At 45.4% G+C, this 18674-nt stretch overlaps 1 protein-coding gene across 3 annotated transcripts in view; it reads right to left on the bottom strand.

Moving 5' to 3' along the window:
* rerea (arginine-glutamic acid dipeptide (RE) repeats a) overlaps window positions 1-18674 on the bottom strand; it is a 104153-nt gene that overhangs the window by 49775 nt on the left and 35704 nt on the right. For all 3 annotated transcript variants that reach the window (XM_084184241.1, XM_084184242.1, XM_084184240.1), the window contains exon 6: window positions 8082-8162. In XM_084184241.1, coding sequence (XP_084040367.1) covers window positions 8082-8162 — 81 coding nt within the window. The remainder of the gene's footprint in view (window positions 1-8081; window positions 8163-18674) is intronic.

Here is an 18674-nt window from a genome sequence, read left to right as displayed (position 1 = left end):
CTCCTCCTCTGGTGACTGCCATCCCCCTCTCCACCTCCCTTTCTCTCCTCCTCCTCTGGTGACTGCCATCCCCCTCTCCTCATCCCTTTCTCTCCTCCTCCTCTGGTGACTGCCATCCCCCTCTCCACCTCCCTTTCTCTCCTCCTCCTCTGGTGACTGCCATCCCCCTCTCCTCATCCCTTTCTCTCCTCCTCCTCTGGTGACTGCCATCCCCCTCTCCACCTCCCTTTCTCTCCTCCTCCTCTGGTGACTGCCATCCCCCTCTCCTCATCCCTTTCTCTCCTCCTCCTCTGGTGACTGCCATCCCCCTCTCCTCATCCCTTTCTCTCCTCCTCCTCTGGTGACTGCCATCCCCCTCTCCACCTCCCTTTCTCTCCTCCTCCTCTGGTGACTGCCATCCCCCTCTCCTCATCCCTTTCTCTCCTCCTCCTCTGGTGACTGCCATCCCCCTCTCCACCTCCCTTTCTCTCCTCCTCCTCTGGTGACTGCCATCCCCCTCTCCTCATCCCTTTCTCTCCTCCTCCTCTGGTGACTGCCATCCCCCTCTCCTCATCCCTTTCTCTCCTCCTCCTCTGGTGACTGCCATCCCCCTCTCCTCATCCCTTTCTCTCCTCCTCCTCTGGTGACTGCCATCCCCCTCTCCACCTCCCTTTCTCTCCTCCTCCTCTGGTGACTGCCATCCCCCTCTCCTCATCCCTTTCTCTCCTCCTCCTCTGGTGACTGCCATCCCCCTCTCCTCATCCCTTTCTCTCCTCCTCCTCTGGTGACTGCCATCCCCCTCTCCACCTCCCTTTTTCTCCTCCTCCTCTGGTGACTGCCATCCTCCTCTCCTCATCCCTTTCTCTCCTCCTCCTCTGGTGACTGCCATCCCCCTCTCCACCTCCCTTTCTCTCCTCCTCCTCTGGTGACTGCCATCCCCCTCTCCTCATCCCTTTCTCTCCTCCTCCTCTGGTGACTGCCATCCCCCTCTCCACCTCCCTTTCTCTCCTCCTCCTCTGGTGACTGCCATCCCCCTCTCCACCTCCCTTTCTCTCCTCCTCCTCTGGTGACTGCCATCCCCCTCTCCTCATCCCTTTCTCTCCTCCTCCTCTGGTGACTGCCATCCCCCTCTCCACCTCCCTTTCTCTCCTCCTCCTCTGGTGACTGCCATCCCCCTCTCCTCATCCCTTTCTCTCCTCCTCCTCTGGTGACTGCCATCCCCCTCTCCACCTCCCTTTCTCTCCTCCTCCTCTGGTGACTGCCATCCCCCTCTCCTCATCCCTTTCTCTCCTCCTCCTCTGGTGACTGCCATCCCCCTCTCCTCATCCCTTTCTCTCCTCCTCCTCTGGTGACTGCCATCCCCCTCTCCTCATCCCTTTCTCTCCTCCTCCTCTGGTGACTGCCATCCCCCTCTCCACCTCCCTTTCTCTCCTCCTCCTCTGGTGACTGCCATCCCCCTCTCCTCATCCCTTTCTCTCCTCCTCCTCTGGTGACTGCCATCCCCCTCTCCACCTCCCTTTCTCTCCTCCTCCTTTGGTGACTGCCATCCCCCTCTCCTCATCCCTTTCTCTCCTCCTCCTCTGGTGACTGCCATCCCCCTCTCCTCATCCCTTTCTCTCCTCCTCCTCTGGTGACTGCCATCCCCCTCTCCACCTCCCTTTCTCTCCTCCTCCTCTGGTGACTGCCATCCCCCTCTCCTCATCCCTTTCTCTCCTCCTCCTCTGGTGACTGCCATCCCCCTCTCCTCATCCCTTTCTCTCCTCCTCCTCTGGTGACTGCCATCCCCCTCTCCACCTCCCGTTCTCTCCTCCTCCTCTGGTGACTGCCATCCCCCTCTCCACCTCCCTTTCTCTCCTCCTTCTCTGGTGACTGCCATCCCCCTCTCCTCATCCCTTTCTCTCCTCCTCCTCTGGTGACTGCCATCCCCCTCTCCACCTCCCTTTCTCTCCTCCTCCTCTGGTGACTGCCATCCCCCTCTCCACCTCCCTTTTTTGGGGGGGTTTTCTTATGCTTTAAAAGGCAGTTTATTTTCCATTTACAGAGGTGAGATTAATGTTTCTCTGCTCTGCGGTGGTGGCAGGGCTAGATACCAGAGGGAGGTGTGTGGGGTGCGTGATGGAAGGAGAGGTATTACCATGCAAAGCAGCACACTACCATTTATAGCATTAATATACTGTAACTTTACATTAAGAACCAACCACTGGTCAGGTAATACAGTTGAAGTCTTAAGTTTACATACACCTTTAGCCAAATACATTTAAACTCTGTTTTTCACAATTCCAGACATTTAATCCTAGTAGAAATTCCCTGTTTTAGGTCAGTAAGGATCACCACTTTATTTTAAGAATGTGAAATGTCAGAATAATAGTAGAGTGTATGAGGGAGTGCGAGAGCGATGACACCAAATGTAACACACCTGCTCCCCATTCACACCTGAGACCTTGTAACACTAACGAGTCACATGACACCGGGGAGGGAAAATGGCTAATTGGGCCCAATTTGGACATTTTCACTTAGGGGTGTACTCACTTTTGTTGCCAGCGGTTTAGACATTAATGGCTGTATGTTGAGTTATTTTGAGGGGACAGCAAATTTACACTGTTATACATGTTGTACACTCACTACTTTACATTGTAGCAAAGTGTCATTTCTTCAGTGTTGTCACATGAAAATATATACTCAAATATTTACAAAAATGTGAGGGGTGTACTCACTTTTGTGAGATATATATATATATATATATATATATATATATATATATATATACATACATACACATATATTTCCTTTAAAAAATATATATTTCCCTTTATTACTTTCCAACCCCACCACCCCTCCCCTAATTGGAGTAAACTAGTGAACAACAACGCTTAGGCCTCTACTTCCAGCTTATACATACTATATACATCTTATGGACACAGTCTATTTTACAATCATTATATTTTGTTTGTTTTTACTCCTTAACTTCCACTCCCCTCAACCTCTCCGATCATTTTCATGATGTCCATCCGGTTTGCTTCTATATGCCATATCTTTCTAACTGTGCTCTTTCACAAAAGCTCTCAACCTATAACCTATATACTTATTATGGACACAGTATGCTTTACATTATTAGTTATCTTGTTGTTATTAGTTGTTGTTAGATGTTATTAGTCCCATCCTTCAACTCCATTCAACATCACCCATCTATCTCTTAACACCATCCATATTGGATTTCTATTTGACATATATATCCCTTGAGTTAACGTAGACACTTCTAGAATATACTATTACATGTACGATTAGGATTATGTAAGGTCATGCACAAAGTAAATGTCCTAACCGACTTTGTTAACAAGAAATTTGTGAAGTGGTTGAAAAAAACGAGTTTTAATGACTCCAACCTAAGTGTATGTAAACAACTTCCGACGTCAACTGTATGTCTCTAAGCAACTGTATTAATGACTTAATTTCTTATTTAAAAAGAGAACACCTTTGTTTTATGGATGATAAATATTCCTTTAAAATGCACCCAAAAAATAGTGCCATTAATGAGTGCCAAAAAACTATCCCTTGAGTTAAAGTAGACGCTTCTAGAATATACTATTACATTTTTGTAAGGTTTTTGTAAGGTAGTGGAGATGAAGATTTTTTTAATGTAGCCAAAACTCGAAGACGACTGGCAACAGAAACAGGAAAATTGTGGCTAAAACCTTAGTGATTTCAGGTTTACCTCTACAGGATGTCAACACTATGTTTAAGTCAACAACACTATTTCTACATTCTTCCATAAGAATAATTATCGCGGTGTACAGAAACTAGCAAGCGCAGGGTCTGCACAGCTGACTGAGCCAACACAAAACATGTTGATGCATTATTGAACAGACGAGGGAATTAGGTATGGAACAGTCCGTGTATAACCATGTAGCTACAACACGTTTCCTTTCAAACTAAATCCTAAATATACATGTGCATCAACTTCAGATTTATATCTTAAAGAGGACTATCCAGGGTTCACTTGAAAAAGAGACGTCAAGCTCAAGGTGACCTCCCTGGTTAAATAAAAGGATAACTAAAATAAATATATGTCGCTAGATTTAGATATTATTTAGGTCAACACTAGACTACATGATGATTGTAGAACCATAGAGATCAGTCAGATACAATGGTCTAGTGTTTACACTACAAACGTGGTTCTATTAGATTTATTTTGCCTTTATTTCACCACATAAAGTGCCCTTCAGAAAGTATTCACACCCCTTGACTTATTCCATATTTTGTTGCGTTAAAGGCTGAATTCAAAATGGATTAAATATTTGTTTTTCCTCACCTTTCTTCACACAATACCCCGTAAAAACAAAGTGAAAACATGTTTTTTTTTTGTTGACATTTTGGCAAACTTATTGAAAACATTAATTGTACATTAGTATTCATTCACACCTCTGAGTCATTACTTTGTAGAAGCACCTTTGGCAGCAATTACAACTGTGAGTGTTTCTGGGTAAGTCTCTAAGAGCTTTCCACACCTGGATTGTGCAACATTTGCCCATTAAAAATTATTCATGCTCTGTCAAATTGGTTGTTCATTGCTAGAAAACCATTTTCAGGTCTTGCCATAGATTTTCAAGTAGATTTAAGTCAAAACTGTAACTTGGCCACTCAGGAACATTCACCGTCTTCTTGGTAACCAACTCCAGCGTAGATTTGGAGTGGTGTTTTCAGTTGTTGTCCTGCTGTAAGGGGAATTTGTCTCCCAGTGTCTGTTGGAAAGCAGACTGAACCAGGTTTTCCCTCTAGGATTTTGCCTGTGCTTAGCTCCATTCCATTTCTTTTTTATTCTGAAAAACTCCCCAATCCTTAACGATTACAAGCATACCCATAACGTGATGCAGCCTCCACTATTGCTTGAAAATATGTTGTATTGGATTTGCCCCAAACATAACACTTTGTATTCAGGACAAAAAGTTAATTGCTTTGCCACATTTTCTGCAGTATTACTTTAGGGCCTTTTTTATTCTCTACAGGCTTCCTTCTTTTCAATCTGTAAATTAGGTTAGTATTGTGGAGTTACTACAATGTTTCTGATCCATCCTCAGTTTTCTCCTATCACAGCCATTCAACTTTTTAACTGTTTTAAAGTCACCATCGGCCTCATGGTGATATCCCTGAGCGGTTTCCTTCCTCTCCGGCAGCTAAGTTAGGAAGGACGCCTGTATCTTTGTAGTGACTGGGTGTATTGATACACCATCCAAAGTGTAATTAATAACTTCACCATGGTCAAAGGGATATTCAATGTCTGCTTTTTTATTTTTACCCATCTACCAATAGATGCCCTTCACTGCTCAACTGAGGGACCTTACAGATAATTGTATGTGTGTGGGGTACAGAGATGAGGTAGTCATTCAAAAATCATGTTAAACACCATTAGTGCACACAGAGTTCATGCAACTTATTATGTGACTTGTTAAGCAAATCTTTACTCCTGAACTTATTTAGGCTTGCCATAACAAAGGGGTTGAATCCTTATAGACTCAAGACATTTCAGCTTTTTATTTTTAATTAATTTGTAAACATTTCGATAAACATAATTCCACTTTGACATTGTGTAGACCAGTGACACAAATTCTAAATATAATACATTTTAAATTCAGGCTGTAACACAGCAACATGTGGAAAAAGTCGAGGGGTGTGAATACTTTCTGAAGGCCCTGTAGGTGACTGGACTGCTCGATCTAAACAAATATCTATTTTCGTGATTGTCTTTTTTTTTTTTTTTTTTTACAGTTTATAAAATATTTTAAAAGTATTCGTTTTATAAGCTGGATAGGTGCAATGAAATGTGTTGTTTTACAGGGTCAGACATAGTAGTACAGCCCCCCTGGAGCAAATTAGGGTTAAGTGCCTTGCTCAAGGGCACAGACAGATTTTTCACCTTGTCGGCTCGAGGATTCGAACCAACAACCTTTCAGTTACTGGCCCAACGCTCTAACCACTAGGCTACCTGTCTACCTACCTACAGACAAACACTGAGAAGGCATTATCTTTTACAATAACAACCCGAGAGCTAAATTGTGTGGGCGGAACATAGCTATGATCCATATGCCAGTAGCCATGTTTCAGCCCTCCCTGCCTGATTACAGTTACTATGGTTACTAGGTAAAAAAAAAGAAGAGGGTTGTTGGGACTCACCGGATCTGACCCATGTGCCATAGTTGTTCACTGATAATTAACACTAACACACACACACCGTACTGTTGAAGAGGAAGTCAGACAGAGAATCACCCCTTGCCAAGGAATATAGGCAAAGCAAAGTAGAGCTTGTTTGTGTGTGTGTGTGTGTGTGTGTGTGTGTGTGTGTGTGTGTGTGTGTGTGTGTGAATGTGTGTGTGTGTGTGTGAGAGAGAGTGTGACAGATATGAACTCTCCTTGTCTCCCTAACTTGGTGCAGGATCAATTACTGGCAAACCTTTAGCTACAACAAGATTCCAATTAAAACACATTCTTAGAATGACTTACAAGGTTCACTGTTCTTCAGCACATCAATAGGTGCTCCAATACTTATTCATGGTTGGTTACAGTGTAAAACAAAAGAAGAAGCATGTTGAACAATGAAGCCTACTGAACTTAAATTTCAGTAAAGTGGGTTAAATTTGTCAATTTGTTGGTAAATATAACATTTCTTGCATATAATATGAATAACTAAAATATAACAGTTATTATGTTGAAAACTAAAAATGTAAGACTACTTGTAAATGCAATCTTGTGCAAGGCCTTCTCTGGTTAATTATTTTTGTATTTGATAGCAAATACTAAAGTGAAAACAGAAAACTTTTTAAACAAACAATCTGCACATAATTCCATGTATGTTAATTTCAACTACACATTTTTCTCTCAAAAATATTAGCACGGTAGCCGATTCCCCACTTCGTGCAAAAATTATCAGCTACTTTGTTTTACATAACATAATTGCTTAGAGACTTGGCACTAGTAACTACTAATTACAAAATCTATAGCGGAAAACACCTGTGTCCCATATTTTTAACACTGCATTTTCACTACATGTTTATCAGCTCTGAAGATAAACTGTGCTGATTCATTTCTACGGTGACACTGGTTATCTATCAAGACAAATGTTGTCCTGTATCTCCTAATCATGGACAGAGTTCCCTACGACTGGAAGTACTGGGGCCTCTTAGCAGTTCAACATGTTGTTTGAGGACCTCTGCTGAGGAATGGGATAATTTTTCCTGAGTGTGTATGTTATTTTGTATACTTGCATTATATTGTATTATATAGTTTTTTTTTTTTTATGGTGTGCATGCAGGGCTCCCTTGCAAAAGAGAACTTGGTCTCAATGAGACTCCCTGTTAAAATAGTCAAATAAATACAAAATAAATAATACAAAATATATATATATATTTATCTATATTTCCTCTCATGTATGAATGGTGTTTTGAAAGAGCCCAAAGGCAGATCTTAAGTATTGCAGCAGAGTGGTTGGATGGATGCACTTACTGTTGATCAATAAACCTTCAGGGCAAATATATATAAATAAATAAATATATATATAAATAAATAAATATATATATAAATAAATAAATATATAAATAAATATATATATATATATATATATATATATATATATATATATATATATTTACACACGCCCAAAATACTACATAGTGTCATTTTACTTACAGTCAAACTCAAACCTGCTGTTAACGTTGAAGCACATTGTGTGATGAGTTACAGCTCCCCTGTAGCTCAGTTGGTAGAGCATGGCGCTTGCAACGCCAGGGGTTGTGGGTTCGTTTCCCACGGGGGGCCAGTATGAAAAATGTATGCACTCACTAACTTGTAAGTCGCTCTGGATAAGAGCGTCTGCTAAAATGACTAAAATGTAAAATGTAAATGAGTTAAAGTGATGCAATAATAGGTAAAAAAAAAAAAAAAATGTGACTGCAACATTTAATCTGAGCCATGTCGCATGTTATTTTATTGCTGCAACCAAATAAAAGATTTTCTAAATCTGAATCGTAATGAAACTTTCTACAGTACCACACATTGATTCAACAGAGCCACGGTCTAAAATATATCCCCAGAGGGGAAAACAGGTGACTTACCGTTTCCTTGTTGGGTAGCAGCTCTTTCCGAATCTTGAAGAAGTTCTTGCCGTATTGTCTAAGCCCTTTAATGAACCGCTTCTGAAAACACAAGAAAACGGAGAAGACAAAACATCATCTACCATCCTTCCAGATCAGAATCAGCCTACAACGATCGCTGTACAGTCGACGATCGCTGTACAGTCGACGATCGCTGTACAGTCGACGATCGCTGTACAGTCGACGATCGCTGTACAGTCGACGATCGCTGTACAGTCAACGATCGCTGTACAGTCAACGATCGCTGTACAGTCAACTAAAAATACAACTAGCCGTACGACCTTACACTGTTACAGGCCACGACAAAAAACATTGTTTTTCTTTTGTTAGTTCTGTGGTTGGTTTGAAAGGGTTTGATGGTAATCTATAAACCTCTGTAGCCTCTGTTTAAACGCCTACAGAGAGCGCTGCACAGCCGTGTCAGGGCACAGCCGTGTCAGGGCACAGCCGTGTCAGAGCACAGCCGTGTCAGAGCACAGCCGTGTCAGAGCACAACACAGAGGAAATGACTAACTCAGACAGACAGAAACTGAGATTATACTTCTGCTCTTTCATGTGGGTTGAGAAGAGCAGCTATGGAAATCTATTGTTACTTAAATCACACAGGAAATGTCTGATTCAGGGAGTAATAACACCTGAGTCTTACAAAGCAAAAAGTTCAAAGTCAAAACTCAACTTCAATAACTTCTGTATAATGGGTAAGGCATTTTCCTTACAATGCGATTACCACCACTGATTCATTCCTAAGTACGCAGACCATATTTCTCTGCAAAATACAGCACTTATATAATCATGTACTTGCATGTCGGAGCAAATAAGAAACATGACAAAAGCCTAAAAAAATGACAAATCCGCAGTGACAGGAGGAAGGAAATCGACAGAGCCGATAACACATTTATCCACTTCACAACAACCACCATTTTCTATTTTTACATAAAAACTAAATGAGAAACATCGGAACCTCAGCACCTCACAATAACAAAACCAGTAAAAAAAGGAATAAAACATTAAATAGGTTAAAAACCCAAACATATTTATTCTCCTTTAAGAGATGTAGTCTGTGAGCCATAACAGGCAGACGAGGGAGGCTGAAAACATTCACGGCCAGCGAAGCAGACAACCCAACACATTTACTTTCAGCTTCCAGAGGCAGGCAAGCCCTGCTCCCCACTCCCGTACCTTTCTTCAGTTAATAATCTCAGCCAACGTCTCTCTCCAACCAAGTAACTCCAGAGAAAAGCGTGTTAAAGTCCCGAGGAGAACACTCCACAAATCTCTACGTCAAGCCACAGGTATACAGGAAAAATCAGGGGGCAAATCCACAAGGTCTCTGAAGGTACAACGGGGCTTTTTTACAAGCAAGAAATAGCTTGTCACTCTGTGCTCTCCCACTACAAAGGGGACAGCTTTACATGTGATCTTTCTGCTAGAGAGCCTCTGGTCGGCAGCAGCCTGGAAAACCTGGAGCGGCGCGGGAGCCCAGTGGAGTGGAGCCCTAGAGAGCCTCTGGTCGGCAGCAGCCTGGAAAACCTGGAGCGGCGCGGGAGCCCAGTGGAGTGGAGCCCTAGAGAGCCTCTGGTCGGCAGCAGCCTGGAAAACCTGGAGCGGCGCGGGAGCCCAGTGGAGTGGAGCCCTAGAGAGCCTCTGGTCGGCAGCAGCCTGGAAAACCTGGAGCGAAGCAGGAGCCCAGTGGAGTGGAGCCCTGCACTGATGCAAGCTGCTGGTATCTGTCATGGCCTGGGCTTCCACTCTGCCATGGCCTGGGCTTCCACTCTGCCATGGCCTGGGCTTCCACTCTGCCATGGCCTGGGCTTCCACTCTGCCATGGCCTGGGCTTCCACTCTGCCATGGCCTGGGCTTCCACTCTGCCATGGCCTGGGCTTCCACTCTGCCATGGCCTGGGCTTCTACTCTGCCATGGCCTGGGCTCCCACTCTGCCATGGCCTGGGCTCCCACTCTGCCATGGCCTGGGCTTCCACTCTGCCATGGCCTGGGCTTCCACTCTGCCATGGCCTGGGCTTCCACTCTACCATGGCCTGGGCTTCCACTCTGCCATGGCCTGGGCTTCCACTCTGCCATGGCCTGGGCTTCCACTCTGCCATGGCCTGGGCTTCCACTCTGCCATGGCCTGGGCTTCCACTCTGCCATGGCCTGGGCTTCCACTCTGCCATGGCCTGGGCTTCCACTCTGCCATGGCCTGGGCTTCCACTCTGCCATGGCCTGGGCTTCCACTCTGCCATGGCCTGGGCTTCCACTCTGCCATGGCCTGGGCTTCCACTCTGCCATGGCCTGGGCTTCCACTCTGCCATGGCCTGGGCTCCTACTCTGCCATGGCCTGGGCTTCCACTCTGCCATGGCCTGGGCTCCTACTCTGCCATGGCCTGGGCTTCCACTCTGCCATGGCCTGGGCTTCCACTCTGCCATGGCCTGGGCTTCCACTCTGCCATGGCCTGGCCTTCTATTCTGCCATGGCCTGGGCTTCCACTCTGCCATGGCCTGGGCTTCCACTCTGCCATGGCCTGGGCGTCCACTCTGCCATGGCCTGGGCTTCCACTCTGCCATGGCCTGGGCTTCCACTCTGCCATGGCCTGGGCTTCCACTCTGCCATGGCCTGGGCTTCCACTCTGCCATGGCCTGGGCTTCCACTCTGCCATGGCCTGGGCTTCCACTCTGCCATGGCCTGGGCTTCCACTCTGCCATGGCCTGGGCTTCCACTCTGCCATGGCCTGGGCTTCCACTCTGCCATGGCCTGGCCTTCTACTCTGCCATGGCCTGGGCTTCTACTCTGCCATGGCCTGGGCTTCCACTCTGCCATGGCCTGGGCTTCCACTCTGCCATGGCCTGGGCTTCCACTCTGCCATGGCCTGGGCTTCCACTCTGCCATGGCCTGGCCTTCTACTCTGCCATGGCCTGGGCTTCCACTCTGCCATGGCCTGGGCTCCTACTCTGCCATGGCCTGGGCTTCCACTCTGCCATGGCCTGGGCTTCTACTCTGCCATGGCCTGGGCTTCCACTCTGCCATGGCCTGGGCTCCTACTCTGCCATGGCCTGGGCTTCCACTCTGCCATGGCCTGGGCTTCCACTCTGCCATGGCCTGGGCTTCCACTCTGCCATGGCCTGGGCTTCCACTCTGCCATGGCCTGGGCTTCCACTCTGCCATGGCCTGGCCTTCTACTCTGCCATGGCCTGGGCTTCTACTCTGCCATGGCCTGGGCTTCTACTCTGCCATGGCCTGGGCTTCCACTCTGCCATGGCCTGGGCTTCCACTCTGCCATGGCCTGGGCTTCCACTCTGCCATGGCCTGGGCTTCCACTCTGCCATGGCCTGGCCTTCTACTCTGCCATGGCCTGGGCTTCCACTCTGCCATGGCCTGGGCTCCTACTCTGCCATGGCCTGGGCTTCCACTCTGCCATGGTCTGGGCTTCTACTCTGCCATGGCCTGGGCTTCCACTCTGCCATGGCCTGGGCTCCTACTCTGCCATGGCCTGGGCTTCCACTCTGCCATGGCCTGGGCTTCCACTCTGCCTGGGCTTCCACTCTGCCATGGCCTGGGCTTCCACTCTGCCATGGCCTGGGCTTCCACTCTGCCATGGCCTGGGCTTCCACTCTGCCATGGCCTGGGCTTCCACTCTGCCATGGCCTGGGCTTCCACTCTGCCATGGCCTGGGCTTCCACTCTGCCATGGCCTGGGCTTCCACTCTGCCATGGCCTGGGCTTCCACTCTGCCATGGCCTGGGCTCCTACTCTGCCTGGGCTTCCACTCTGCCATGGCCTGGGCTTCCACTCTGCCATGGCCTGGGCTTCCACTCTGCCATGGCCTGGGCTTCCACTCTGCCATGGCCTGGGCTTCCACTCTGCCATGGCCTGGGCTTCCACTCTGCCATGGCCTGGGCTTCTACTCTGCCATGGCCTGGGCTCCCACTCTGCCATGGCCTGGGCTTCCACTCTGCCATGGCCTGGGCTCCCACTCTGCCATGGCCTGGGCTTCCACTCTGCCATGGCCTGGGCTTCTACTCTGCCATGGCCTGGGCTTCCACTCTGCCATGGCCTGGGCTTCCACTCTGCCATGGCCTGGGCTTCCACTCTGCCATGGCCTGGGCTTCTACTCAGCACACTCTAGCCTTTTGTGATGTGAGGACTGCCGAAGCTGGCTTTATGGGTTCTCTACCCTCCACAGTACATGCATGTAGCTATACAGACCAGCTCCGACCCCACAACCTTTACTGTTTTCATTACAACCCTCCAAGCCACTGCCTTCTGCCTGCCATTAAAGAGGAAGCTACAGCATCTCAGGGGCTTGGAGTGGACACACACACACACACACACACAGCAGGCAGGGAGGAGAGAGTGAGCAAGAGAGGAAGGCAGGGACAATGTGTGTGGAGAAAGGTGTTGGCCACAGTAAAAGGAGACAAGTGAAAGGTAAAACCAGACACGGATTTTCTGTGAGTCCTGTATGTGTTAGAATGCCAGACCGTTTTCATGTACACTGTAACCAGCGTTATGTAACCACAGATTGTTTACACACTCAGGTCTGCTCTGGCTCTGCTCTGGTCAGGGAAAGGAGGAGAATTTCACAGAAGTAGGTTATTTCCCCCCAACACAGGAAATCAGCAGTTGCAAAATATAAACTGGGCAATCTGTGGCCATTAATCTGTGGCCAGTGATTAACTACATAACCATTTCTTATAAGAACTACTAATAATGCAGTTGTACACAACAACAACACTAACACATCAAACAAGTCTCTTCATCATTTTGATGTTCTTCAAAAGTGCTTTCCTCTCCATCTTTAAATAAGCATGCCCCATTCAAAAAATTCAGAACTAAGAACAGATATAGCCCCTGGTTCACCCCAGACTTGACTGCCCTTGACCAGCACAAAAACTGTGGCGTACTGCATTAGCATCGAACAGCCCCTGCGATATGCAACTTTTCAGGGAAGTCAGGAACCAATATACACAATCAGTTAGGAAAGCAAAGGCTAGCTTTTTCAAACAGAAATTTGCATCCTGTAGCACTAACTCCAAAAAGTTTTGGGACACTGTAAAGTCCATGGAGAATAAGAGCACCTCCTCCCAGCTGCCCACTGCACTGAGGCTAGGAAAATAAATACATCTACGATAATTGAGAATTTCAATAAGCATTTTGCTACGGCTAACCATGCTTTCCACCTGGCTACCCCTACCCCGGCCACCAGCTCTGCACCCTCCGCTGTAACTTGCCCATGCCCGCCCTGCTTCTCCTTTACCCAAAATCAGATAGCTGATGTCCTGAAAGAGCTGCTAAATCTGGACCCCTACAAATCAGCTGGGCTAGACAATCTGGACCCTTTCTTTCTAAAATTAGCCGCCGAAATTGTCGCAACCCCTATTACTAGCCTGTTCAACCTCTCTTTCGTATCGTCTGAGCTCCCCAGAGATTGGAAAGCTGCCGCGGTCATCCCCCTCTTCAAAGGGGGTGACACTCTAGATCCAAACTGTTACAGACCTATATCCATCTTAACCTGCCTTTCGAAAGTATTTGAAAGCCTAGTTAACAAACAGATCACCGACCATTTCGAATCCCACCGTACCTTCTCCGCTATGCAATCTGGTTCCCGAGCTGGTCATGGGTGCACCTCAGCCACGCTCAAGGTCCTAAACGATATAATAACCGCGATCGATAAAAGACAGTACTGTGCAGCAGTCTTCATCGACCTGGCCAAGGCTTTTGACTCTGTCAATCACTGCATTCTTATTGGCAGATTAAATAGCCTTGGTTTCTCAAATGACTGCCTCGCCTGGTTCACCAACTACTTCTCAGATAGAGTTCAATGTGTCAAATTGGAGGGCCTGTTGTCTGGACCTCTGGCAGTCTCTATCGGGGTGCCACAGGGTTCAATTCTCGGGCCGACTCTATTCTCTGTGTATATCAATAATGTCGCTCTTGCTGCTGGTGACTCTCAGATCCACCTCTACGCAGACGACACCATTTTGTATACATCTGGCCCTTCATTGGACACTGTTAACAAACCTCCAAACGAGCTTCAATGACATACAATACTCCTTCCGTGGCCTCCAACTGCTCTTAAACGCTAGTAAAACTAAATGCATGCTCTTCAATCGAACGCTGCTTGCACCCGCCCGCCCGACTAGAATCACTACTCTCGGCGGGTCTGACTTAGAATATGTGGACAACTACAAATACCTAGGTGTCTGGTTAGACCGTAAACTCTCCTTCCAGACTCACATTAAGCATCTCCAATCCAAAGTTAAATCTAGAATCGGCTTCCTATTTCGCAACAAAGCCTCCTTCACTCATGCTGCTAAATATGCCCTCGTAAAACTGATTATCCTACCGATCCTTGACTTCGGCGATGTCATTTACAAAATAGCTTCCAACACTCTACTCAGCAAATTGGATGTAGTCTATCACAGTGCCATCCGTTTTGTCACCAAAGCCCCATATACTACCCACCATTGTGACCTGTACGCTCTCGTTGGCTGGCCCTCACTACATATTCGTTGCCAAACCCACTGGCTCCAGGTCATCTATAAATCACTGCTAGGCAAATCCCCGCCTTATCTTAGATCATTGGTCACCATAGCAACACCCACCCGTAGTATGAGTACCAGCAGGTATATCTCACTGGTCATCCCCAAAGCCAACACCTCCTTCTGCCGCCATTCCTTCCAGTTCTCTGCTGCAAAAACTGGAACGAACTGCAAAAATCTCTGAAGCTGGAGACACTCATCTCCCTCACTAACTTTAAGCATCAGTTGTCAGAGCAGCTTACTGATCACTGCACCTGTACACAGCCCATCTGTAATTAGCCCACCCAACTACCTCATCCCCATATCGTTATTTACATTGTTATTTATTTTGCTCATTTGCACCCCAGTATCTCTATTTGCACATCATCTTCTGCACATCTACCACTCCAGTGTTAATACTAAATTGTAATTATTTTGCACTATGGCCTATTTATTGGCTTACCTCCACAACTTACTACATTTGCACACACTGTATATATATTTTCTGTTGTATTTTTGACTTTATGTTTTGTTTTACCCCATTTGTAACTCTGTGTTGTTGTTTTTATCGCACTGCTTTGCTTTATCTTGGCCAGGTCGCAGTTGTAAATGAGAACTTGTTCTCAACTGGCTTACCTGGTTAAATAAAGGTTAAATAAAATAAATAAATAAAAATCAACATGTAGTAAAAAATTCTAAATGTAGCACATAACTTATAGAGTTGAAGTCGGAAGTTTACATACACCTTAGCCAAATACATTTAAACTCAGTTTTTCACAATTCCTGACATTTAATCCTAGTAAATATTCCCTGTCTTGGGTCAGTTAGGATCACCACTTTATTTTAAGAATAATAGTAGAGAGAATGATTTATTTCAGCTTTGAATTCTTTCATCACATTCCTAGTGGGTCAGATGTTTACATACACTCCATTAGTATTTTGTAGCATTGCCTTTAAATTGTTTAACTTGGGTCAAACGTTTCGGGTAGCCTTCCATAATCTTCCCACAATAAGTTGGGTGAATTTTGGCCCATTCCTCCTGACAGAGCTGGTGTAACTGAGTCAGGTTTGTAGGCCTCCTTGCTCGCACACGCTTTTTCAGTTCTGCCCACAAAGTTTCTTTAGGATTGAGGTCAGGGCTTTGTGATGGCCACTTCAATACCTTGACTTTGTTGTCCTTAAGCCATTTTGCCACAACTTTGGAAGTATGCTTGGGGTCATTGTCCATTTGGAAGACCCATTTGCGACCAAGCTTTAACTTCCTGACTGATGTCTTGAGATGTTGCTTCAATATATCCACATAACTTTCCTTCCTCATGATGCCATCTATTTTGTGAAGTGCACCAGTCCCTCCTGCAGCAAAGCACCCCACAGCATGATGCTGCCACCCCGTGCTTCACGGTTGGGATGGTGTTCTTCGGCTTGCAAGCAACCCCCTTTTCCTCCAAACATAACGATGGTCATTATGGCCAAACAGTTCTATTTTTGTTTCATCAGACCAGAGGACATTTCTCCAAAAAGTACGATCTTTGTCCCCATGTGCAGTTGCAAACCGTGGTCTTGCTATTTTATGGCGGTTTTGGAGCAGTGGCTTCTTCCTTGCTGAGCGGCCTTTCAGGTTATGTCGATATAGGACTCGTTTTACTGTGGATATAGATATTTTTGTACCTGTTTCCTCCAGCATCTTCACAAGGTCCTTTGCTGTTGTTCTGCGATTGATTTGCACTTTTCGCACCAAAGTATGTTAATCTCTAGGAGACAGAACGCGTCTCCTTCCTGAGCGGTATGACGGTTGCGTGGTCCCTTGGTGTTTATACTTGCGTACTATTGTTTGTACAGATGAACGTGGTACCTTCAGGCATTTGGAAATTGCTCCCAAGGATGAACCAGACTTGTGGAGGTCTACAATTTTTTTTCTGAGGTCTTGGCTGATTTCTTTTGATTTTCCCATGATGTCAAGCAAAGAGGCACTGGGTTTGAAGGTAGGCCTTGAAATACATTCACAGGTACACCTCCAATTGACACAAATGATGTCAATTAACCTATCAGAAGCTTCTAAAGCCATGACATCATTTTCTGGAATTTCCAAAGCTGTTTAAAGGCACAGTCAACTTAGTGTATGTAAACTTCTGACCCACTGGAATTGTGATACAGTGAATTATAAGTTAAATAATTTGTTGGAAAAATTACTAGTGTCATGCACAAAGTAGATGTCCTAACCGACTTGCCAAAACTATAGTTTGTTAACAAGACATTTGTGGAGTGGTTGAAAAACGAGTTTTAATGACTCCAACCCTAAGTGCATGTAAACTTCCGACTTCAACTGTAAGTTCTTCCCTGACTCAAGTAGCTACCACAGAGGCCTTATTTGAAAGCAAATGAGGACAGCTGAACGCTCTGCTGAACGCTCTGCTGAACGCTCTGCTGAACGCTGTGTAATAACCTGTAGAGCAGTGGTTACAAACCTGCGGTCTGCGTAGGTACTGCAGGGGGTCCGCATTTGTAATTTTTTAAAAATATATATTTTTAAATATTTGTTCTTCCAAAAACAACAGCTGGAAGGATTAATGGTATTAAGCAATTTTATATAACTTTTCGCAATGCAAATTGTTTATAATAATAGGTATTTAATTTGTTACAGTCACTGCTAAAATTGACTAGATTTCACCCGCCAAGATATTTTATGTTCAAATTCCGCAACTCCGTTAATGGTGGTACTCAAGAGCTTTTGACAGTGATTTGGTGGTCCCCGGAATGGAAAAGGTTGGGAAACGCTACTGTAGAGGACATGCTATCAGTCTAAAACATAAAAAATATATAAGTTCCAAATGTAGCAAATGTAATTACAAGCTCTGGGATCCAGACTATCCTTTTCCACAGTGCCACCAACCTTTTCAGTTGATGGCACCAGCACATGATTTGGTCGCACCACTTTTTCCCCCCCGGTGCGGCGATAATGACCTGACCTGTGTCCCAAAATGTACCTGTATTTCATAAAGAACCAGGCTAATAATGACTAGCCATCCTTTACATTAGCATGCCCTTGTGTTCTTACATTGATTTGGATAGATTTACTCAGGGTTCAACATGAACTTTTTTTTCTCACTGGCAGTTTGTAAATGTATTGCGGTGCATGCTTTCTCTCTATATTCAGCTAGTAATAGGCTATATTTGGTTATTAATTAATTAATTATGTATTAAATAGCTGTATGATATAATTTAGCAAGACATTACTCTATTCTTTAAAATTGCATTGCATTATTATTTTTTTTCTAAAGTAGGCCTGTCATTTTAAGAATTAATTTTATTATCTCAAAATAAGGACGTTGCACCTTCAAGAGACTGCTTTTCAAAAGAGATATCGATATGTCTACAGTACGCTAGCCAAGACGAATGCAAGTTGTCTTTTGGGAGCTTTCTTTTTGTAGACTATCAACAGTAGCCAGTAGGCTACTTTTTCCCAGTGTAAAGTAAGACAAGTAAGATTGTAGCCTACGATTAGAAAAGTAAGCAATTTAATCTAACACATATCCATGGAATGCATGATTTATATTTTGATGTGCAACCTGTCGAAATAGGATCCAGAATGATCCTTTATTCATCACCCGACGAAGTGGGAACTCAAAACACATAGCTGGATTGCTAACTCTAAATATGCTCATGTTGCTAGATAGATTAATCAATTAGCCTACATGGCTATCAGTAACTGTAATGTCCTACAAAAACGTCCCAGCACTAGGTCTATACAGGCTACTTGATGTAGGCCTATTCACCGCAAATGGCGTGCTCCGCTTGGCTTCGCCGGCGCATCAAAACCACATACTACCATAGCCTACTCCGGTTGTAAAGTGGTGCTATGAACTCAATATTGAGATGTGAGAAATAAATTATACTGAACAAAAATATAAAACGCAACATGCAACAATTTCAAAGATGTTATTACTGAGTTACAGTTCATAGAAGGAAATCAGTCAATTGAAATAAATAAATTAGGCCCTAATCTATGGATTTCACATGATTGGGCAGGGGCGCAAGCCAA

This window comes from Coregonus lavaretus (assembly GCF_964263955.1).
Source record: "Coregonus lavaretus genome assembly, chromosome: 20".
In the NCBI taxonomy this organism is placed as follows: Eukaryota; Metazoa; Chordata; class Actinopteri; order Salmoniformes; family Salmonidae; genus Coregonus; species Coregonus lavaretus.
This window is presented reverse-complemented; position numbering and strand designations above follow the sequence as displayed.